Genomic DNA, 24,228 nt, shown 5'->3' with positions numbered 1-24,228 from the left:
CCTGTGACCATTAGGGCCACGGCCAATAGGTCTACAGGATTGTTCCCCCAAAAAATTGTAATGGGTCAGCTATTGCACCTGCCATTTGTTGCACCACTAGCAGTCAAACAAATGGACAAACATAATTTGGATGAAAGCATGTTGGCCTATTGTGTATCCTTGACAAAAGGTATCATCACGTATCATGAACAGGTGAAGAAAGCATAACAACCGACAACCTACACTAAGTATCACGCTATGGAGATTACTTGATTGTCCAGACATTTAAGAGGAAGATATGTTTGCAACCTTTGTCTGAAGGACCATTCCAGGTACTACTCATTTGTGACTAATGTTTCTCCCTCCCTGTCCCTCTCTCACTATGTCTCTCTGTCCCCTTCCTTATCCCGTTCTGACCCTCTGTCCGTCACTCTCTCACCACAATCCCCATCTTCTCTTCCCTCTGCCCATCTCTCCCCTTCCATCCCCCACAGTTTCCCTTCCCTCCCCATCCCTGTAGGGCCACTCTCCCTACTCCCCTCCATCTGCCTTTCTCCATCCCTGTTTCCTAAACCCCTGCCCATCCCTCTATCCCCCACACCCCTTCTTCCTCTCTGGACCCCTCTCTCCCTCCCCTACCCTATCACCCTGTGTCTCCCATCCCCTTCCCTTGTCTCCCACTTCATACCGCTCTCCCCTTCATCCCTTTCTCCCTGCTGCTCTCTCTCCCTCCTGGTCTCTCCCTGTCCTCCTCTCCACTTCCCTGCCTCCCTACTCCTCCTCTCTCCCTGCTGTCTCTCGCTGTCCCCCTCTCTCTCTTCCTATCCATCTGCCTGTACCCCTCTCTGTCCCTCACTCTCTCCTCCCTGGTCTCCCCCTCCTCCTTTGAATTTTCTGCCCATTTAGAAAATAATCTACACTTTTATTCCTTTACCAAACTGTATAACGATATACTTCCCAACACTCTATTCCATCTGTCAGTTCTTTGCCCATTCTCCTAATCTGTCTAAGTCTTTCTGCTTTCTCAAAACTACCTGCTCCTCTACCTATCTGGCCACACAACCGTTTATTCCATCATCAAAATAATTAGCATAACATAAAAGTAGTGGTCTCAACACCTACCCCTGTCGTCACTGGCAGCCAATCAGAAAAGGCTCCCTTTATTCCCACTCTTGGCCTCCTGCCAATCAGCCAATGCTCTATGCATGCAAGTATTTTTCCTGTAATGCCATGGGCTCATGGGCTACACAGCCTCACGTGCAATACCTTGTCAAAGGCCTTCTGAAAATCCAAGTACACAACATCCACTGACTCTCCTTTGTCCCTCCTGCTTGTTATTTCCTCAAAAGATTATAATAGGTTTGTAAGGCAAGATTTTCCCTTAAAGAAACCATGCTGACTATGGCCTATTTTATCCTGTGGCTTCATGTACTGAAACCACATCCTTATCAATCGACTCCAAACAGTGAGGTCAGGTTAACTGGCCTATAATTCTCTTTCTTCTGCTTCCCTCCCTTCTTGTGAGTGGAGTGACATTTGCCATCTTCCAGTCCTCCAAAACCATACCAGAATTTAGTGATTCTTGAAAGATCATTACCTAAACCTCCACAATCTCCTCATTCACCTACTTCAGAACTCTGGGGTGTAGTCTATCTGGTCCAGTGACTTATTTACCTTCAGACCTTTCAGCTTCCCAAGCACCTTCTGCTTCATAATAGCAATTGAACCCGCTTCTGCCCCCTGACATTCTCTAACTTCTGGCATACTGTTAGTGTCTTCCACGTGCAGGAAATTCAAGGGAAACCCCTTCACCCAGAGCAGTGACTGTTTGGAACCCAACATCACGGGGAGAGTGAGAGGTGAACAGCAGAACCATCATGGAGCAGAAATACTGGCAAGGACCAGCAGGGCACAGCTGACCCCCTACTCTGCACTGGATGTGTTGTAGATTCACTGAGTACCCGAGACAGAGTTTAAAAATAGAACTGATTTATTTGTCACAGATATTACACTTCAGTACAGTGCCATGACAGGAGAACCACAACAGAAGGAACTCCTCCCATGCCCTGTGACCTGGGTGCAGAACTGCGTTTGATGAGCAGCAGCAATAATTGCAGAGTTCAACACAACAAGAGTTTTTGTGGACTTGGGTGACTTCTTCCAGTTCATCTGTGAAACAGTTCAAATCTCCTGTTCTCGTGTGTCCTTTTTTTTTCCCTTTCAGGGTGGCTGGGGTCCTGTCGAAGGCCATGCTCTACAGCTGCACTCAGACTACGTTCTTCACATGCGTGGGTTCTCGCTCTTCACAGCTCGTCAAGCGGCTTGCGCTCCAGTATCTCCAGGAGCAGTTAGGAGGACATATGCCTTCAAGGTGCAGTCCTCACCGACTGAAGCTTCTCAGATCGAAACATCGAGACAGCTGTCGAAAGCCTCTGCACTCGAGCCATCTCTCCCTTTCGAGTGTGTGACAGTCTGTTGGCTCCGAGTCAGGGGTTCTCGAATAAGCGACGCTACAGATCGTAACATCCAAACAGCGAGCTGTTGGCCCCCCTTCCCGCACTGGCATGGGGGGGGGACCAGGGAGGGACAGAGAGATAGATATATTTATTGCTTGCATGGTGTGGGGGGGGGGGGCCTGATGTTTTTGCTGCTGATTGTGTGTGCGAGTGGGAAGAGGGAGCTCTGGGGTTCTAGTGTGTTTCTATCTTCGGGGTTTTCTTCTCTCTGTTTCGTGGATGTTTGCACAGAGCACAGATTTCGGGTTGCTACTGTGCACATTCTGATATAAAAGTGAACTTCTGAATTCTCCTCTGGATTCAGCAGCCATACTGGTTAAATGTTTTCTTCAACGTGAGCTTGCTGGTGCGTCATAAGTTTGGATAACTGAGTGAATCCCTTTCTACATTCGGTGCACGTAAACAACTTCTCCCCAGCATGAGCACGCTGATGTAGCTTCAGTTGAAATGACCGAGGAAATCCCTTCCCGCAATTTGAGCAGGAGAACCTTATCTCCCCACTGTGAACAGACTGGTGGGCCAGTAGGTGAGATGACCGAGTGAATCCCTTCCCACAGTCTAAGCAGATAAACAACCGCTCTCCTGTGTGAACTGACTGGTGTGTCAGCAGGTGAGATGACTGAGTGAATCCCTTCCCACATTCTGAGCAGGTGAATGGTTTCTCCCCGGTGTGAACTGACTGGTGTGTCTGTAGGTTGCATAATTGAGTGAATCCCTTTCCACACACAGAACAGGTGAATGGCCTCTCCCCAGTGTGAACTCGCTGGTGTCTCTGTAGGTTGGATGACTGAGTGAATGCCCTCCCACATTCAGTGCAAGTGAATGGCCTCTCCCCTGTATGAACTCGCTGATGTACCTTCAGTTGAGATGACTGAGTAAATCCCTTCCCACAATCTGAGCAGGTGAACGGCCTCTCCCCAGTGTGAACTGACTGGTGTTGCAACAGGTCAGATGATCGAGTGAATCCCTTCCCACAGTCTAAGCAAGTGAACGGCATTACTCCAGTGTGAACTGACTGGTGTCGCTGTAGATGAGATGACTGAGTGAATCCCTTCCCACAGTTAGAGCATGTAAACGGTTTCTCCCCAGTGTGAACTCGCTGGTGTGTCTGTAGGTGAGATGACTGAGTGAACGCCTTCCCACAATCTGAGCAGGTGAACGGTCTCTCCCCAGTGTGAACTGACTGGTGCGTCAGCAGATGGGATGACTGACTGAAGCCCTTCCCACATTCTAAGCAGGTGAACGACATCTCCCCAGAGTGAACTGACTGGTGTGTTTGTATGTGGGATGACCGAATGAACCCCTTCCCACACACAGAATTGGTGAATGGCCACTCATCAGCGTGAACTCTCTGATGTTATCGTCAGCTTGGATGGCAGAATGAATCACTTCCCACAGACAAAACAGGTGAACCCTCCTACTCTGGTGTGAAATTGCTGATGTATCTTCAGGCTGGATGACTGAGTAGATCCCACATACAGAGCAGGTGAATGGCCTCTCCCCACTGTGAACTCACTGGTGTATCTGTGGGTTGGCTGAGAGAGAGAATTCCTTCCCACAGAGAGAAGGTGAATGATACCTCCCTGTTGTCAATTGTCAGGCAGATGTTAGATGCAGTGAATCCCTCGTGCTATCAATGCAGTTGAAGACGTGTTCTCCAGCGAAAAACACTGGTGTGTTCTCAACACGCAGTTACAATAGAAAGGTTCATCTCAAACACAAGGTACATTTCCAACTACGACGAGATACTTCTTCATTTCCAGGGTTCCACAAACGATATATTGGTGTTAAAAGGAAATATCTGGTCGCCCCGTAAAAACCTGGACAGAGACAGCAAAACTGGTGTGTTGTGTTTGAGATCCCGTTACACATTTTTTGCCGTTTCTAACCTGTAAAAAGATTTACAAACAACATACATAGGTGAAGGACAACCTTTCAAATGAGATAATTTTAGTCTCTCTGGTGAGCTCTGATATCAAACTGCAAAACCAGGTTCAACACATCAGCTTTTAACTGGGCACCGAGCAACGATGCGCATGCGCCAGCACCTGGGCTCATCAGCGGAAAACTCCCCGGCTACGGACACGACTCGTGGGGCTGAGAGAGAGGGAAAGGACCGGGATGTGACTGGAGCTCGCAGCAATTGTTCCTCAGCCGCCGGTATTGGCGACTCCCGCGCCTGGAACCCGTTCATACCTACTGCCGATTCTCCAGAGACTTTTTCTCCGCTGAGCGCATGCGTGATCTTCCGGAAGTGCCGGTGCCCCTTGGACTGAGACGCGGAGGTTTCTGGGTAAGCAGGGTGCCCGCCGGCTCTGGGTCCACACTACAGGCCTCAAAAAACAGTCAATGTTTTAATGTAGAAAGCCCGCCAGCTCCCACAAACACTGTCAACAGGCATTCTGTGTGTCAAAGTCCAGTCCACCCACAAACACAAAATGCTGAAAGAACTCAGCGGGTCAGGCTGCACCTAAGCAGAGGAATAAACAGTCTGCACACGGTGAAAGGTCCCGTCCTGAAATATCAACTGGCATCCCCTACCCCCGTGAAAAAGACTGGCCATCTACCTCTAATGATCTTATACTGTATACAGCTACACAGCCTCCTATGGTCCAGGAAAAATGGTTACAGTATATCAAGCCTTCCTTTATAACTCAAGCTCTCTAACCCTGGTAACATCATGGAGATCTCTTCTTCCTATAGCTCGGAATATGATGACACACATTTCCAATAACACCAACTGAAGTAAAATCTGCTTTGCAGAGCACTAAATCAGCTAAAGAGGGGAGGGAAGGAGAGGGAGAGGTCGAGGGAGCAAAGGGGGCATAGAGGAAGTGTGAGAGCAAAAGAGAGGGAGAGGGGTGAGGCAGGGACAGGAGAGGAGATGGGTGAGAGGGAGAGGGAGATGGGGTGAGGCAGAAGGGGAGAAGGAGAAAGGGGTGGCAAGGGGCTGTGGCAGGGGAGAAGGAGAAAGGGGTGGCAAGTGGCCATGACAGACAGGGAAGAAGGAGTGCTTCTCGCAGGTCAGGGTCAGTGACGTAAAACAAGAGCTTCGCAGGCGTTAGTCCATTGTGCGGGGCCTATCAGCGGCGGCAACTGAGCTCGATGAACTAAACAAAAGTAGAGAAGGGATGAGCGGAGCGGCCATTGTCGGGAGTAGGCCAGTGGCAAGAGTAGAAATGCCAGGCTTTTGCTCGTTCAGGCTTCGGCGAGATAAGTGGCTAAGTGGAATTCGTTTTTGGTTTTCCTTTGCATTTTTTTTTGAGAAATAGAGAGCATGTCGGTAGGGTTAGTATTTTGTTCTGGGTGTCGGATGTGGGAATCCTGGGAATCTTCCAGTCTCCCAGATGGCCACATCTGCACCAGGTGCAGCTCCTGAGGGACCATGTTAGGGACCTGGAGCTGCGGCTCGATGACCTACAGCTTATTAGGGAGAGTGAGCTGGAGATAGAGAGGAGCTACAGGTGTCAGGGAAGCGAGGGAAAGAGCTCAGATAGTAGAGAGCACCCCGTGGCCATCCCCCTCAGTAATCGTTATCTTGTTTTGGATGTGGTTGGGGCGGGGGGGGGGGTGACCTGACAAAGGACAACCACGGTGATCGGGTCTCTGGCACAGCCTGGTTCAGTGGTGCAGATGGGAAAGAAGAAGATGAGGAATGCGGTAGTCATAGGGGATTCCAGAGTGAGGGGGACAGACAGGAGATTCTGTCAGCCTGATAGAGACACCCGCATGGTGTGTTGCCTCCCAGGTGCCAGGGTACAGGATGTCTCGGATCGGGTGTGGAGTACCCTGAAGGGAGAGGGTGAACAGCCAGAAGTCCTGGTACACGTTGGTACCAATGACATAGGTAGAAAAAGGGAGGAAGTCCTGAAAAGAGAATTCAGGGAGTTAGGTAGGAATCTTAAAAGCAAGACCTCTGGGTAGTAATTTCAGGATTGCTGCCTGTGCCATGTGCTAGTGAGTGCAAGAATAGCATGATCAGGCATATTAATGTGTGGCTGAGAGACTGGTGTAGGGGACAGGGATTCAGATTCCTGGATCAGTGGGACCTCTTCTGGGGGAGGTACAACCTGTACAAAAAGGACAGGTTACACCTGAACCCAAAGGGGTCCAATATCCCATTGGGCACATTTAATAGAACAGTTAGGGAGGGTTTAAACTAATTTAGCAGGGGGATAGGAACTGTAGTGATAGGGCTGAGGAAGGGGGAAACAGAAATGAATCAAAGATAGTGTGCAACAGAGATGATAGAAATGACAGGTAGGAAATGAGGCACAATCACAGCTAGTGGGACGAGTTACAGGGCAATAGAGGCGTGGTGCAGTTAAAACAGAAAGCAACAAATACTGGACTGAGGGTGTTGTATTTGAAAGCACACAGCATGTGGAATAAAATGGACGATCTTGAAATTCATCTACAGATTGGCAAGTATGATGTTGTGGCCATCTCTGAAACTTGGCTAAAGGATGGTTGCCATTGGGAGCTTAACGTCCAAGGATATAGCGTGGGAAAAGAGCTGGGCTGCTGGTCAGATTGAAGCAGAGGGGCTTCAGGGTCCCTATGCCCACTATCCTACTAGCTAATGTGCAAGCCATGGAGAACAAGGTGGATGATCTTAGAGGGAGACTCATCTACTGCAGGGAGATGCAGAACTGCTGTGTATTCTGTTCCACCGAGATCTGGCTCTCCCCGCCACCCCCGACTGTGCCATCTGACCGGAGGGATTTTTGATCCATAGGATGGACCACACGGTGTCTCTGGGCAAGACGAGGGGAGGTGGTGTCTGCCTACTGATCAACACTGGGTGGTGCTCGGACACAGTGGCATTGACAAGCTCTTGCAGCCCAGACCTGGAACACCTGTCGGTGAAGTGTTGTCCCTACTATCTGCCACGGGAATTCACCTCGGTCATACTGACAGCGGTCTACATTCCCCCCCCCAGGTGGACGTGGAGTGTGCTCTGAACATACTGTATGCCGACATCAGTGAACTTGAGACCAGGTATCCGGAGGCTTTACTCATTACAGCTGGGGACTTTAACCAGGCCAACCTCAGGAAGGCACTGCCAAAGTTATACCAACATGTCTCCTGCCCCACTAGAGGCCCGAATATACTTGACCACTGCTACACAGCAGTCAAGGATGCCTACCGTTCTGTCCCACGACTTCACTTCGGAAAATCGGACCATCAGGCCATACTCCTCCTCCCGACTTACAAACAGAAACTGAAGCGGGAGGTCACGGTGTCAAAAGTAATGTCGCGTTGGACGGAGGAAATGGATGAGAGCCTCCGTGACTGCTTTGAATCGGTGGACTGGTTAGTATTCAAGGACTCAGCAGCTAACCTCAAAGAGTATGCCTCAGCTGTCACGGACTTTATTTGGAAATGCACGGAGGACTGTGTGTCTCGCAAGACGATCCGGGTATTCCCTAACCAGAAACCTTGGATGAATTATGAGGTTAAGTCCCTTTTAAAGGCTAGTGCTGCGGCTTTTAGGTCTGGGGATACCAGTCGCTACATGGAATCCAGGTGTGAACTCCAGAAAGCAATTAAGGGCGCCAAGAGGCAATATCGAGCCAAGTTGGAAGCCCAGGCTAACCAAAGGGATGCCAGTAGACTATGGCAGGGTCTAAATGAGATCACTGGGTGCAAAGAGAAGGCTGGGAATATCAATAACTGTGGTGCTTCTCTTCCTGATGAACTTAACGTATTCTACGCAAGATTCGAACAGAAGAGGAGCGTCCCGCTCCCTCCGGATGAACCAGATCTGGTGGCATCGAGATTCATCGTCACCGAGGAGGACGTTAAATCCAAGGAAGGCGATGGGCCCAGATGGCGTCCCAGGATGGGTTCTCCGGGCCTGTGCAAGCGAGCTAGCTGGAGTGTTTGCTGACATCTTCCACTGCTTCTTGCTTCAGTCTAAGTTCCCCTTGTGTTTTAAGAAGGCAACGATAATCCCAGTGCCGAAGAAGAGCAAGGTGGCATGCCTGAATGACTATCGACCTGTGGCTCTGACATCAATTGCTATGAAGTGCTTCGAGCGATTGATTATGGCACACATCAACCACAGCCTACCGGTCAACCTCGACGCTTTGCAATTCGCCTACTGGAACAACAGGTCAACGGCAGATGCCATCTCTCTGGCCCTACATTCCTCCTTAGAATACCTGGAGAATAAAGACGCATACGTAAGGCTCCTATTCATTGACTACAGCTCTGCCTTTAATACCATCATTCCAAATAAACTGATTCCTAAGCTCCGGAACCTGGGCCTTAGCACTCAGGTCTGCAGCTGGATCTTCAACTTCCTCACAGACAGGACCCAGGCTGTAAAAATAGGGGACAAGCTCTCCTCTACAATCACTCTGAGCACCGGTGCCCCACAAGGCTGTGTACTCAGGCCCCTGCTGTACTCACTGTACACCCATGATTGTGTAGCCAAGTTTCCATCAAACTCAATATATAAGTTTGCTAATGACACAATTGTAGGCCATATCTCGGATAATGATGAGTTTGAGTACAGAGAGGAAATTAAGAACCTGGTGGCATGGTGCGAAGACAATAACCTATCCCTCAACGTCAGCAATACGAAGGAATTGGTTGTTGACTTCAGAAGGAGTAGCGGACCGCACGACCCAACTTACATCAGTGATGCGCAAGTGGAACAGGTCAAAAGCATTAAGTTCCTCGGGGTCAAAATCACAAATGACCTGACTTGGTCCAACCAAGCAGAGTCCACTGCCAAGAAGGCCCACCAGCGCCTTTACTTCCTGATAAAACTTAAGAAATTTGGCCTGTCCCCTAAAACCCTCACTAATTTTTATAGATGCACCGTAGAAAACATTCTTCTAGGGTGCATCACAACCTGGTATGGAAATTGTCCTGTCCAAGAGTCGGTTGTGAAGAAGGTGAGTACAATGTTGGCATTCATTTCTAGAGGTATAGAATATAAGAGCAGGGATGTGATGTTGAGGCTCTATAAGGCACTCATGAGATCACACTTGGAGTATTGTGTGCAGCTTTGGGCTCCTTGTTTTAGAAACAATATACTGACATTGGAGAGGGTTCAGAGAAGATTCATGAGAATAATTCCAGGAATGAAAGGGTTACTGTATGAGGAACGTCTGGCAGCTCTTAGGCTGTATTCCCTGGAGTTCAGGAGAAGGAGTTAAGGCCTGAACAGATTAGATATGGCAAAGTTATTTCCCACGGTAGGGATTCTAGGACAAGAGGGCTCGACTTCAGGATTGAAGGACGTCCTTTTAGAACTGAGATGCAAAGAAATTATTTTAGTCAGAGAGTTTTAAAACTGTGGAATTTGTTGCCACGAGTGGCTGTGGAGGCAAAGTCATTGGGTGAATTTAAGGCAGAGATACATATGTTCTTGATTAGCCAGGACATCAAAGGGTATGGGGTGAAAGCAGGAGAGTGGGGATGACTGGAAGAATTGGATCAGCCCATGATTGAATGTGGGGAGCAGACTCAATGAGCCAAATGGCCCACTTCAGCTCCTATATCTCATGGTCTTATGGTCTAAGATGGCGAGGCATAGATAGAGGGGGAATGGGCACGGGGTGGGGCAGAGATAGAGGGGAATGGGGATGGGGTGGGGCACAGATAGAGGGGGAATAGGGGATGGGGTGGGGCACAGATAGGGGAGAATGGGGACAGGGTGGGGCAGAGATAGAGGGGAATGGGGACGGGGGGCACTGATAGAGACGAAAGGGGGACGGGGTGGGGCCCAGATAGAGGGGAATGGGGTACGGGGTGGGGAACAGAGGGGGATGGGGTGGGGCACAGATAGAGGGGGAATGGGGGACGGGGTGGGGCACTGATAGAGGGGAATGGAGGATGGGCTGGGGCGCAGATAGAGGGGAATGGGCACGGGGTGGGGCACAGATGGGGGAATGGGGGATGGGGTGGGGCACAGAGGGGGAATGGGGAACGGGGTTGAGCACAGAAAGACAAAGATGGTGGAGGATGCAAGGCAGAGAGGGAGATCAAGAGGGGATGAGGCAGAGGGGATGATGCGGAAGGGCAGAGGGAGCAGGAAAGATGTAAGATGTAGGGAGGGGGTGAGACACATCTACGGTGATGAAGTGCTTTGAGGGGTTTGTCATGGTTAGAATCAACGCCTGCCTCAGCAAGGACCTGGATCCACTGCAAATGCCTGTTATTACAATAGGTCTCAGCAGACACAATCTCCTTGGCCTTGATCACCTGGACAATACAAATACCTATGCCATGATTGCTGTTTATTGACTATAGCTCAGCGGTTAACAGCATTATTCAGTCCTGATTAAAAAGCTACATTAACTGGGCCTCTGTACCGCTCTCTGTACCTGGATCCTTGACTGTCCAGCTCTGTGCATTTTGGAAATAACATCTGCACCTCGCTGACAATCAACATAGGCACACCTCAGGGATGTGTGCTTAGCCAACTGCTCTACTCTCTCTATATCATTGACTGTGTGGCGAGACACAGTCCAAATGTCATCCATAAATTTGCTGATGATACAACCATTTTTTGGTGGAATCTCAGACAATGCTGAGAGGGCCTACAAGAGTGAGATATATCAGCTAGTTAGTGGTGTCGCAGTGACAACCTTGCACTCAGTATCAGTAAGACCAAAGAACTGATTGTGGGCTTCGGAAAGGGTAAGATGAGGGACACACACCGATCCTTATAGAGGGAGCAGAAGTGGACAGAGTGAGCAATTTCAAGTTCCTGGGCGTCAATATCTCTGAGGATCTAGCCTGGTCCTAGCATATCGATGCAGCTATAAAGAAGGCAAGACAGAAATTATATTTCATTAGGAGTTTGAGGAGATTTGGAATGTCACCTGAAACACTTGAAAATTTCTACAGATGTACCGTAGAGAGCATTCTGACTGCTGCATCACCATCTGGTATGTGGGGAGGGGAGGGGTGCTACTGCACAGGATCAATGTAAGCTGCAGAGAGTGGTAAAATTAGTCAGCTCCATCATGGGTACTAGTCTCCATAGTATCCAGGACATCTTCAAGGAGCGGTGCTTCAAAAAGGCGACATCCATCATTGAGGGCCCCCATCACCCAGGGCATGCCCTCTCCTCATTGCTACCCCCAGCAGCTTTAAATTCCTGGGTGCTACTATTTCAGAGGACCTGTCCTGGACCCAGCATTGAAGTGCACTTGTGAAGAGGTATGTCAGCGCCTCTACTTCCTCAGGAGTCTGCGGAGATTTGGCGTGATATCTGAAACTTTGACACACTTGTACAGATGTGTAACATAGAGCGTATTGTCAGGCTGCATCATGGTCTGGTATGGAAACATGAATGCCTTTGAACGGAAAATCCTACAAAGTGTCGTGAATTTGGCCCAGTACTTCACAGTACCCTCCCAACCACTGAGCACATCTACATGAAATGCTGTCATAGGAAAGCAGCATCCATCATCAGGGACCCTTCCACCACCCAGGTCAAGCTCTCTTCTCGCTGCTGCAATCAGGTAGAAGGTACAGAGCTTCAGGACTCACGCCATCAGGTCCGGAAGTTACTACCCCTCAACCATCAGGCTCTTGAATGAAAGGGAATAGCTGCACTCACTTGCCCCATCATTGAGATGTTCCCACAATCAATGATCTCACTGACTCTCTCTTATTATCCAGTGGTCTCATTATTTATTGAGATTTTTATTTGCATAGTTTGTTGTTTTCTGCACTCTGGTTCATCTTTCACTGTTACAGTTATTATTCTATAGATTTGCTGAGTGTGCCCACATGAAAATAAATCCAGGCTGGCCACGTTTAGATACTTGGATAATAAAATTTACAGTATTGAAAATTCACTTACCCAGAAACCTCCGCGTTCCGGAATTTGCCGCCGGTGACCCAGCGATCAAGTGCGCAGGCGTCAGGGCTCTGGCTGGTCCCGAATACCGCGCATGCGCTAGTAGACAAAAGGCTTTGGAGGTTCGGTAGCAGGTAGGAGCGGGGTTTTGGGCAGGTGTTTATCAGCACTCCGATTGAGGGCCAATTGCTCCGAGATCCGGACACACTGAGGCCCCGCAAACCCTGGGCAGTCCCGCTCCTTTTCCTCTCTTTCAGCCCCATGATCTGTACCAAGGCCCCGGGAAGTTTTTTGCTCATGAGCGAAGGTGCTGACGCCATTTTTGTGGCGCATGCTCTTCGCTGGGACCGCGATGAATAGACAGCTCTCTCGTTCGCGGGTGTTTCTGGGTACAGAGGCAACCATGGGTGAATGTTCCAGCGCTTTCCCCGCCCATCTATAGGACGTTTGGGAGCTCAGACTTTAGGAAGGTTATCTCAACCGACTTCACACTGGGGAGAAGCCTTTCACCTGTACAGACTGTGGATTCACTCGAACATTTGACCTGTTGGCACACCAGCTAGTTCACACTGGCTGTTTACCTTCTCAGACTGTAGGAAAGAATTCACTTGGATCTCCACTGTAGGTACATCAGCGAATTCACACTGGGGAAAGGTCTTTATCTGCTCAGACTGGGTAAACAAATTCACTTGGTCGCTTCAACTGAAGGTACATCAGTCAGTTCACACTGCAAAGATGCCTTTCACCTGCTCAGACTGTGGGAAGGATTTCATTCGGTCATCTCAACTGAAGGTACATCAGCGAGTTCACACTGGGGAGATGCCTTTCACCTGTTCAGACTGTGGGAAGGGATTCAGTCGGTCATCTCAACTGAAGGAACATCAGCGAATTCACACTGGGGAGAGGCCATTCATCTGTTCAGACTGTAGTAAAGGGTTCACTCGATCATCTGACCTGTTGGCACACCAGCGAGTTCACACTGGGGAGAGGCCATTCACCTGCTCAGACTGTAGGAAGAGATTCACTCGATCATCTGACCTGTTGGCACACCAGCGAGTTCACACTGGGGAGAGGCCATTCACCTGCTCAGACTGTAGGAAGGCATTCACTCGTTCATCTGACCTGTTGGCACACCAGTCAGTTCATACCGGGGAGAGACCATTCATCTGCTCTCACTGCAGGAAGGCATTCACTCACTCATCCAGCCTACAGAGACACCAACGAGTTCACACTGGGGAGAGGCCGTTCACCTGCTCAGACTGTGGTAAGGGGTTTAATCAGTCATCCAACCTGCAGAAACACCAGCGAGTTCACACTGGGGAGAGGCCATTCACCTGTTCAGACTGTGGTAAGGCATTTAATCAGTCATCCAACCTGCAGAAACACCAGCGTGTTCACACTGGAGAAAGGCCATTCACCTGTTCTGTGTGTGGGAAGGGATTCACTTCATCATCTCACTTACTGGCACACCAGCGTGTTCACACTGGGGAGAGGCCGTTCACCTGTTCAGACTGTGGGAAAGGATTTACTCAGTCATCTCTACTGAAGGTACACCAGAGAGTTCACACTGGGTAAAGGCATTCACCTGCTCTTAATGTGGGATAGGGTTCACTCAGTCATCTCCACTGAAGGTACATCAGTGAGTTCACACTGGGGGAGAAAATTTAAATGAGCCACATGCTGGATATTTTACCATCATAGTTGCTGATTGCAGAGGCAAGTTCAAACGTGACTGTTGGTGACGACATGTGTAATTATCTGTGCTACTCATCACACTCAGTTGTGCACCCTGGTTGCTGGGTATGGGAGGAGTTTCTTCTGCCTTTAATGGGACTGGAGTTTATTCTCGATCTGTGACAAATAAATCAGTTGTATTCTAAACTCTGTCCCAGGTACCCAGTGAATGTCAGACATACCTTGTGTACAGTAAGGAGTCAACTCTGCCTAGCTGGTCCCTGCCAGTGTTCCTGTTTCACAACAGTTCTGTCTCAGCTGTTCCAAACAGGCACCGCTCTGGGTGAAGAGGTTTCCTGCATGACCTTCTGCAGACTGAAGAGGAGCTGACTGCATTTATGTCTTATGTTCTTTATACCTCGAATCTCTGGGCTGAGGAAGAATGACATTGGTAGCTCACCTTATTCCCTGCTCATTTCAGCATTATGGATAATTTTTACTGCTTCTAAAAGGTTGTCGGAATAGACCACTGTCCTCTAAAGTCTGAAAGCAGAATGGAGAAGCAATAGTTGGAGCAGAACCATGGGATCTCAGAGAGGCCTCACTAAAGAAACCGTTCCTTCCCATAGTCCAGTTTTACAGTTATCAAAAGGAGTGATTTCTTTAGTGAGTTTTTAGTGTTTTTAGCAAGATCTTGATGAATGATTTTTGCCACTTGATTGTGCCTGTGTACATAATCAGATTGAGTTAACTGCTGCAGGATCCCATAATGTGTCTAATTGTTTCAGGTTTCTCTTGGCATTTTCTGCATTTATTGTCTTTTATATAAGTTTGATATTTTGTTATGTTAACCACCTGGTCCTATATTTCCAGAAGGAATCCCACGTTTTCTGGGAAGAGGCATTCAATGCTTTCCTGTCAACATCTGCTCAGATTGTGGGGATGTTTTCCATGCAGTATCATGCTCTTCCGTTGATTAACTTTTTATTCTATAGTGATAATTTCTTCATTTTTCTGCGTTGTGCTTTCATTTAAGCTCAGTGGTGTGTGCTTCTTCTCAGAATTGCATTTGCTCACGTGAAGTGCTGAACACTGTTTTCATTGATGAAAGTATATCCTGTGAAGTTTTATCTGACTGCTGTGTAAATGTTTTATGTCAGTTATTCCTCTTCCTCCTGCTGTCTTGGGTGGTGTTAATCTTCGTGCTTTTGGGTGTACATAGTGCTTTTAAAAATTCCCTGTACGACTTTGGATTATTCTCGTGATAATTGCTTTAAAACAAACACAAAAAATACAGATTATGATCATGCATATTAATATGACTATTACGTCTTATTGAGTAATTATGTATTCGAGGTTGTCAGCTATGTATATGTAACATTCTTACCTATAACTGTAGATGTTCCCCCCACCTTTTTTTTTACTGCTAAGAGACAATCTAATGCCATATGATACAGAAGAGCCATTTTTGCAGATGGCATTCATTTCTGTTGTTAACTTGGGTCATTGCTGGGTTCAGTGCTGGGACCGCAGCTGTTTACAATATACATTAATGATTTAGATGAAGGGATTAAAAGTAACATAAGCAAATTTGCAGATGACACAAAGCTGGGTGGCAGTGTGAAATGTGAGGAGGATGTTATGAGAATACAGAGTGACTTGGACAGGCTGGGTGAGTGGGCGGATGCATGGCAGATGCAGTTTAATATGGATAAATGTGAGGTTATCCAATCTGGTAAGAACAAGAAGGCAGATTATTATCTAAATGGAGTCACGTTAGGAAAAGGAGAAGTACAACAAGATCTAGGTGTCCTTGTACATCAGTCACTGAAAGCAAGCAGGCAGTGAAGAAAGCTAATGGCATGCTGGCCTTTATAACAAGGGGAATTGAGTATAGGAGCAATGTGTAAACGTAACTTTGCTGGATCAAATAACGACAGCACAAAAAGGTCGTTACTTATCTTTTTCCCCGTTTATTTCTTTGAGCTCAGCCGGCGAGTGAACTTGGACCCGACATCAGGGAGAGACCCTTCCTCATCTTCCTGGTGGTTCTACAAGTTCACTGCCCGAGGTCAGAATTGTCAGAAGTTATAAGGCCACCGATACAAAAGAACGATCAGTTTGATAACCATTCCAGTCAAGTCAATGGACTAACAAAAAGGGAATGTCCTACCTGGTTTGCTGGAGCCACAACTTAATGACAAAGATAAGAACATCCATCAAATTTATGCTTTAATTAAGAAAGGAATGTTCTGCCTAATTTCCATGAGGTACTGCTTTTTGTTAAAAATTAAAAGGTGTGAAAAGCCCAGAGACATCCATGTGGATCTGGGCGAACTTCAATCATCTTGCTCCAAAGAAGGCAGCTGTGTGACATTATTCAAGCACACTGCAGTCACAGACATAGTACTTAAGTCATTGATTACAGGAATCTGAGAAACTTTATCAAAAGAGGTCCTTCTGCAGCTGTACAGGGCCCTGGTGAGACCACACCTGGAGTATTGTGTGTAGTTTTGATCTCCAAATTTGAGGAAGGACGTTCTTGCTATTGAGGGAGTGCAGCATAGGTTCACAAGGTTAATTCCCGGGATGGCGGGACTGTCGTATGTTAAAAGATTGGAGCGACTGGGCTTGTATACACTGGAATTTAGAAGATGAGAGGGGATCTGATTGAAACATATAAGGTTATTAAGGGAACACACATCAAAGTTGCTTGAATTTCCAGCATCTGCAGAATTCCTGTTGTTTAGGTTATTAAGGGATTGGACACGCTGGAGGCAGGAAGCATGTCCCCACTGATGGATGAGTCCAGAACCAGAGGCCACAGTTTTAAGAATAAGGGGTAGGCCATTTAGAACGGAGTTGAGGAAAAACTTTTTCACCCAGAGGGTTGTGGATCTGTGGAATGCTCTACCTCAGAAGGCAGTGGAGGCTAATTCTCTGGATGCTTTCAAGAGAGAGTTAGGTAAAGCTCTTAAAGATTGCGGAGTCAAGGGACACGGGGAGAAGGCAGGAACGGGGTACTGATTGTGGATGATCAGCCATGATCACAGTGAATGGCGGTGCTGGCTAGAAGGGCCGAATGGCCTACTCCTGCACCTATTGTCTATTGCTCACTTTTTCTAACGTTTGGGAAATTTTTATAATCTTTCTTCACTCCTTGCAACACCTTAGAACGGAAATTAGGATAGCTGCAAAGAGTTCTTCTGAAATGCCTCGTTTACATCTAGACTCAGGAGGTACAAGTCAGGTAGATGTGTGTCTGTCTGTCTCATGGCAAGGAAAGCGTACCAACCAATTACGTGGGAGTGATGTGTCAGCACTACTGCACAGGAAAGACATGTTGTTCCATGAACTTGGACCATTTCTGATTATATCACAGTGTGTTGTTCTTCTGGTTCTCAATTAAAAAATGCAGCTTTGTTACTGCATTTAGGGTAATGTAGGGTACGGTTATATGAGCTGTGTCTTACTGGAATGGTACCTTTTCATGATAAGATTGGATAGCTATGTCTTGAACAGATGGTTATGTCTTGGGCTATAATATGGATCGAGTCAGATGTGTCGTGTCTTTAAACATGTTGGTGGTACTGTATTCACATAAATCACGTGGTTTAAGACGATATGTGGGGATATGACCATTATGTACTCCTGTCCCTTGTCAGAATGATGGACACAGGTAAAGTTCCTACATCACCATCGCTGAGATGTTTAATGGAAAACGAACATACTTGTTCTGGAACTGCAGGACAACTTTATGGTGAACACTTTAAGGTATGTGAAATGTATTAACACACCCAACAACTCGAACCATTAACAGCATATTTGTGTGGTACCCATAAGTATACATTGGGAGTCATTTCAATCAGCACAATCAGAGATCAAGAGCTCCAGGTCACCCCGTCACCATTTCAAATGGACTCAATTTTGTTTTCTTGTTTGGGGTTGCCCTGATGCTGCATAAAACCAAAGGGAGAGCTGTAGGCCATGGTACACCTTCCTCGTGATAGCTAATTAGCTGTTGTTTGATGATGCCATTCAATCTTACTACTGACTCTGGATGATGTGGGTAATAAAAAGATGATTTAGTGCGCATCAATGAACATAATTCTTGACAAACACTTCCAGTGAAATGTGTTCCTTGGTCAGAGTCAATGTGGCATGGCAAACGCCATCGAGGAATTTAATCCTTAATCAGAGTTTTGGTTGTGCTTTCCCTGCCAGGATGCCTTCCACCCATCTTGAAAATGTGTCCACTGTTACTAAGCCATCTGAATATCTTTGGCACCTAGGTGAAGTAATGTAGTCCACTTGTAGATGTTGAAACGGACCAGGTGGGGCAGGAGTACTAAGTTGAGGTAGATTGTCCACTGATCCAGAGTTTGTTTTCTGGCATGTCATATGTCTCTGAACTGTTTGTCATGCTTGCAACATGAATTTGGATTCCACCACCATTTTTGAGAAACTGTAATCTTTTTCACTCTGATGTGTCCTAGGAAGTGTATCTGCTATGTCAGATAAGGAAGCAGATCAGTTGGGGCCACTAGTCTATGACCAGTGCTGTATCTCCATGCTCCATCGTCGTTTAATAAACTACCATTTTCCATCCAGGACCACTTTTCTTGGTTCTGAGCATTGATTCTGTTTTTCTCAAATATCTTGTCTGTTCCACTGTGATACAGAGTTTAATTTGATTTCCATAGTTTCAGTTATCAGGTTTTTCTCTAATTCTATTTTCTTTATTCCTTTTCATTGTGGTCATTTTGGAGTGACCTTTACAGCACCTTTTGATGGTCATTGTATGACTTCTGTTCTCCTACTATTTGGGGATTATTGATTGTAAGAAATTCTCTGTCCCTTTAAGTTTCCAAAGTCATGAACGACTCCAAAAGCATATGGAGAATCAGTGTAGATGTTAGCTCATCTTCCTTCTGCCAGATTACAGGCTTCAATCAAAGCTTTCAGTTCTGCCTGGTGGTGCAGAGATACCAGGAGCTGCTTCCTGAGGCTATCATTTCATTTTCTGTGACAGCAGCCCAACCAGGCATTCAGATTCCTTCCTCGATGGTTGAGGAGCTACCCATTGTACAGAATCAGATCTGGGTTCAACAATGGCACTTCTTTATGGTGATTTGCACCTTCTAGGCATATGACTGTTCTTGGACAGTCATGATCATCATAGTCTTTCCGTGTCCACTGGCAACGTTGTAGCTGGATTTGCTCGTTGAATGATGCAATGAGGTGCCTCAAGAACATGGAGCACTTGAACCTCAATCTATATATCCCTCCCTCCCTCCTCCCCAGTTGGTTCATATGTACTGATCGTATTCGGACTTTGATATCTCGTTCCACTGATTTGGCAGTTTGCAGCAGCTAACTGTTAATAACTGCAGTTTAATTCAAATTTCCTTCATTAGCTTCACCATTTTGGCAATATCTGGTTTCAAGCCATTCATGAAGGTCAACTTGAGGGGGGCCATATGCTGATTCTTCTATGTTACCTTCTGTTATCTCGTGAGTAGCTGATCCAATCTGTCCAATAGAAACATCCTTTGAAGCCTTTTGTTTGCAGTCAATCACTTTCCTCCATCAATCTGTTTATCCTCTGCTATAATATCTTCAGCTCAACATGTTAACTGTCTTATTTGCTGAGAGATGACAGCATGGTAGTTAAGATTTGGATGCCATTATATGGATGCAATTTGTTGAAGTTCCACCCACGTCTTTAAGCTTCCTTTTTAAGGATGTGGAATTTCTTTGGACAAATGGTCCAGTTTGTCAATTTTTCTTGGGAGTGGTGGTTGATGGTAAACCTTCTGTCTCCTTTCATAATCTCAATTTTCATTCTTGTGTGGTTCCACTCCTTTAGATTTTATTAGGGCCAGTTATGTCATTGCTGCCAGACAAGTTACCTCATCACTACAGCACTAGAAGTCCCTGGGTCAGTGTTATAGTCATTTTGCAGTTCCGTGGGAGTTCTCTAGGTGGTGCTGTTTGTGGGGGACTAGTCAGTGTCCATGCTTCATTCCAACATGAATGGCATCACTGTTAATGCCACCTACTGGGTTAGAGAACTGCCCACTGAAGGTTGTTGCTGCTCAGTACAAGTTTGTTTCAGACTGCCTTCTAACTTGAGACGGTCATCAAGGAACTCGATGGGATACATTAAGGGCAACACGCTCAGTTAACAAATAGATTAGTTCATTAACGTTTTTACTTTTTCTATCATACAGTTCCTTCAGCATGTTACATATTTCTTCCTTATGATTAGTTAAATTATGCTTGCTTTATTTCACTGGTTTTCTAATTCAGCATGTTCAGAGCTAAATTCTTTTGCCTGGCCTTGTAGCTAAGCATGTTTACAAGTTACAGACAGAATTTTTTATTTCTTGACAGCATTTTATGAATCTTACTCCATCCATCTTTTCACAACTTTGGCCGTTGTTTTAAGTTCGAACTTAATGAGTACTCTTCGCTTTATATGTCATTCACAATTATTGGACAATATTATTATGGAGTTATAATCCAAATACAGGTTACTGACCAGCACAGACTTGCAACCCAGAATATTTACCATGGATCTTCCACACATAATGAAGTAGAATTTCCTTGCCTCCACCGTGTCTGTTCCCAGAATGCAGATTTCCATTTCAGGACATCAGAGATGTCCTCCTCCTTTAAAGAATGGGGCTTTTCTCTCTCTGCTATTGATGCTGCTCTCACCCGCATCTCCTCAATTTCCCATACATCCACGCTCACTCCATCATCCCGCTGCCGTAATAGTATAGGTTCCCTCTTGTCTTTTCCTACCACTTCATCAGCCTCTGTAACCAATACATTATACACTGCAGCTTCTGGCATCTCCAATGGGATCCTAACAGTAAACATATGTGCCCCCCACCACCACTTTCCACAGGGATTGCTCCCTCTGAGATTCCATTGTCCATTTGGCCCTCCCCACTAACTTCCCATTAGGCGTTTCTCCCTGTAAGGGCCTAAATGCTCCACCTGCACATACACTTTTTCCCTCCCCTCCATTAAGGGTACCAAACTGTTCTACCAGGTGAGGCAATACTTCAACTGCGAATCTGCTGGGGCTGTCTGTGGTGTATGTTGCTCCTAATGTGGCATCTTCTATGTTGACGAGGCCCGTTGAATATTAGAGGACTGTTTTGTCGAACACATCCGTACCATCTGTCACAAATGGGTCTTCCCAGTGGCCAAACATTTTACTTCTGATTTCCATTCCCATGCTGACACGTTGATCATGGCGTCTTGTGCCAAGCTGAGGCCACCCTCAGGGTGGAGGAGCAACACCGTATATTCTATCTGGGTATCTTCCAACTTGATGGCATAAAAATCGATTTCTCCTTCCAGTGAACAAGCTCACCCTCCCTCCTCTATTCCCCACTAGGACCTTTCAAATCTCAGCTGCCCATTACATTGCCTTGGGTCCCCTCCTCCTCCCCTGTCTCCTATGGTCTACTCTCAGTTTCTTTCTTCTCCAGCCCTTGAACCTTCCCACCCACCTGGCATCACTTATCACCTTCCATCCAGCTTCTTGCCCCTCCCCTACTGTTTTATTCTGGCATCTTACCCCTTCCTTTTCAGTCCTGAAGAAGGGTCTCGGCCCATAATGACTTTTCCGTAGATACTGCCTGACTTGCTGAATTTTTCTGGTGCAGATCAGCATCTGCAGATTTTCTCATGTTTGTGAAAGTAGAATATCGTTTTCTTCTCAATCTAAACTTCCTTTAGATGTTTGTCTGAAAGGGAATCTGACGATTTCTCTGACGATTCGGGAATTGAGGAAGTTCTTTCCTCCTGTTAAATGTGCACTAATACTTCCTTCTTCGTCCAAGGAATTCTGTCTTTTTAATAACCATCCTGCCGACTACACCAAAATTGTGGGGTCTGGTAATTATTCCAATCCCCAGATTCTTTTAGTAGTCCAAGAATGACTGGAAATATTTTGCTTCATGATTGTTTATTTTAAAATTTAAAAGCAAACGAACATACATTATGTTGGGCACGTGGCCAAGAGGTTAAGGCGTTTGACTAGTGATCTGAAGGTCACTAGTTCGAGCCTCAGCTGTGGCAGGATGTTTGTGTCCTTGAGCAAGGCACGTAACCACACATTGCTGCAGTGTTTGTGTGAGGAGTGGCGCCTCACACAGACTTGCAATCTGTGCCTTGTAAGACATGAAAATGCCCGACGCAGGCCTCTCATGGTCTGAGTCGACGTTCACTCCCCAAACATACAGAGCATATGAAACTAAGAGGAGACAAAGAAACAGAAGATGGCGATTATGCAGAGCCTGGTATTTTTATACTCAGGACAGATTCCTGAGATAAATAAAGGACCAATTAAAAGATACACAATCACAGCACCTGTGTTGTGCTAATAATTAGCAAATGAAAAAATTGATAAATTGTTATGTAACTGCTATACCTTTCATCTGCCAGTGGGTGGAGACACAGACCACACATTGTGAAAATGTACGAATTTAAAAAAGGGTAGCAAACTGCAATTACTAAAACACTAATTCAACTAAAATCTAATTAAAAGCATAAAGACAAACAATTTCAACAGCCTACATAAATCAGAGCATTGAGTACAGGAGCCTAATTGAGTTTTTTGAAGAGGTAACAAAAGAAATTGATGAGGGTAGGGTGGTCGATGTGGTCTACATGGATTTTAGCAAGGCACTTGACAAGGTCCCCCGCAAGAGACTCATCCAGAAGGTCATGAGGCATGGGATCAGTGGAACCTTGGCTGTTTGGATAAAAAAATTGGCTTACAGGAAGAAAGCAGAGGGTAGTAGTGGAAGGAAAGTATTCTGCCTGGAGGTCGGTGACTAGTGGAGTGCTGCAAGGATCTGTCCTGGGACCTCTGCTCTTTGTGATTTTTATAAATGACCTGGATGAAGAGGCGGAAAGATGGGTGAGTAAGTTTGCGGATGCCACGAAGATTGGAGGAGTTGTGGATGGAGCTGTAGGTTGTTGAAGGTTACAAAAGGATATAGACAGGATACAGAGTTGGGCAGAAAAGTGGTAGATGGAGTTCAATCCAGATAAGTGTGAGGTGATGCATTTTGGAAGGACAAACCAGAAGGCTAAGTACAGGGGTTAATGGTCGGTTACTTAAGAGTGTGGATAAACAAAGGGACCTTGGGGTTCAAATCCATACATCCCTCAAGGTTGCTGCATTGGTTGATAGGATAGTTAAGAAGGCCTATGGGATGCTAGGCTTCATTAATAGGGGGATTGAGTTTCAAGAGTTGAGAGGTCATGTTGCAACTCTACAAATCTCTGGTGAGACCACTCTTAGAGTGTTGTGTTCATTTCTGGTCACCTCATTATAGTTATAGGAAGAATGTGGAAGCTATGGAAAGGGTGCAGAGGAGATTTACCAGGATGTTGCCTGGATTGGAAAACAAGTCTTATGAGGCAAGGTTAGCAGAGCTGGGACTTTCCTCTTTGGAGTGTAGAAGGATGAGAGGGGACTGATAGAGGTCTACAAGATTATGAGAGGCATAACTAGTGGATAACCAGTACCATTACCTGTTTCCCAGGGCACGAATAGCAAACACCAGAGGGCATATGTACAAAGTTAAGGGAGGGAAGTTTAGGGGAGACATTAGGGGTAAGTTTTTCACACAGAGGGTTGTGGGTGCCTGGAATGACTTGCCAGGGATGGTGGTGGAGGCTAAAACATTAGGGGTATTTAAGAGCCTCTTGGACAGGCACATGGATGAATGAAAGAGGGTTACGGGGTAGTGTGCGTTTAGTACTTTTTTTAAAGGAATATATGGGTGGGCACAACATCGAGGGCCGAAGGGCCTGTACTGTGCTGTAGTATTCTAGTGTCTCTTCTCTGTGGATTGTCACCTTGTCGTGGTGGAGAAGCTTGTGTGGTCCTGTGATCCCGAGAGCGATGCCATCTGGAGCTATGCTCCTGGTAGGGTCACCCATGGCGGTAAGGTCGAGGGTGAGGTCCCTGACAAAGAACAATCCAACCAAGACCTCAATGGTGGAACAGGCATGCAAAGTTACTTCAAACTCAACGGCTGTGAAGGGGGATGAAGGCTGCAACAAATCCATCATCTCCAATCGTCATGGTTTCCATGCCATTGGAATTAGTTGGTTAATTTGTGAAGTATAGTGTGCATCTTGGAGTGCAACATCAAGTTCATGTTAAACAAATACACGCACAGGTGTCTTCACTCT

General features: G+C 46.5%; 1 protein-coding gene across 5 annotated transcripts; it reads right to left on the bottom strand.

Moving 5' to 3' along the window:
- Nucleotides 1-1,951: 1,951 nt before the first annotated feature.
- On the bottom strand, nucleotides 1,952-12,343 carry LOC134354615 (gastrula zinc finger protein XlCGF8.2DB-like). 5 transcript variants are annotated; one of them, XM_063063624.1, is made up of 3 exons: nucleotides 8,571-8,663; nucleotides 4,692-4,829; nucleotides 1,952-4,384 (listed from the first exon to the last, which is right to left on the bottom strand). In XM_063063624.1, the coding sequence occupies exon 3, from the start codon at nucleotides 3,742-3,744 to the stop codon at nucleotides 2,812-2,814; it is 933 nt and encodes a 310-aa protein (XP_062919694.1). In that variant the 5' UTR covers nucleotides 3,745-4,384; nucleotides 4,692-4,829; nucleotides 8,571-8,663; the 3' UTR covers nucleotides 1,952-2,811. The 5 variants fall into 5 exon arrangements, with proteins under 5 accessions (XP_062919694.1, XP_062919696.1, XP_062919695.1 ...); XM_063063626.1 differs by having other exon boundaries at nucleotides 1,952-4,315; XM_063063625.1 differs by having other exon boundaries at nucleotides 1,952-4,592; nucleotides 4,692-4,821.
- Nucleotides 12,344-24,228: the final 11,885 nt, after the last annotated feature.

This window comes from Mobula hypostoma, chromosome 12 (genome assembly GCF_963921235.1).
Source record: "Mobula hypostoma chromosome 12, sMobHyp1.1, whole genome shotgun sequence".
Taxonomy (NCBI): domain Eukaryota; kingdom Metazoa; phylum Chordata; class Chondrichthyes; order Myliobatiformes; family Myliobatidae; genus Mobula; species Mobula hypostoma.
Note: the sequence above shows the minus strand (reverse complement) of the source record. Positions and strands in the feature narration are given on the sequence as shown.

Excerpts from the sequence above, each read along its gene's own strand:
- LOC134354615 (XM_063063623.1), bottom strand. The coding sequence starts at position 3,744 with ATGTCGTTCACCTGCTTAGAATGTGGGAAGGGCTTCAGTCAGTCATCC.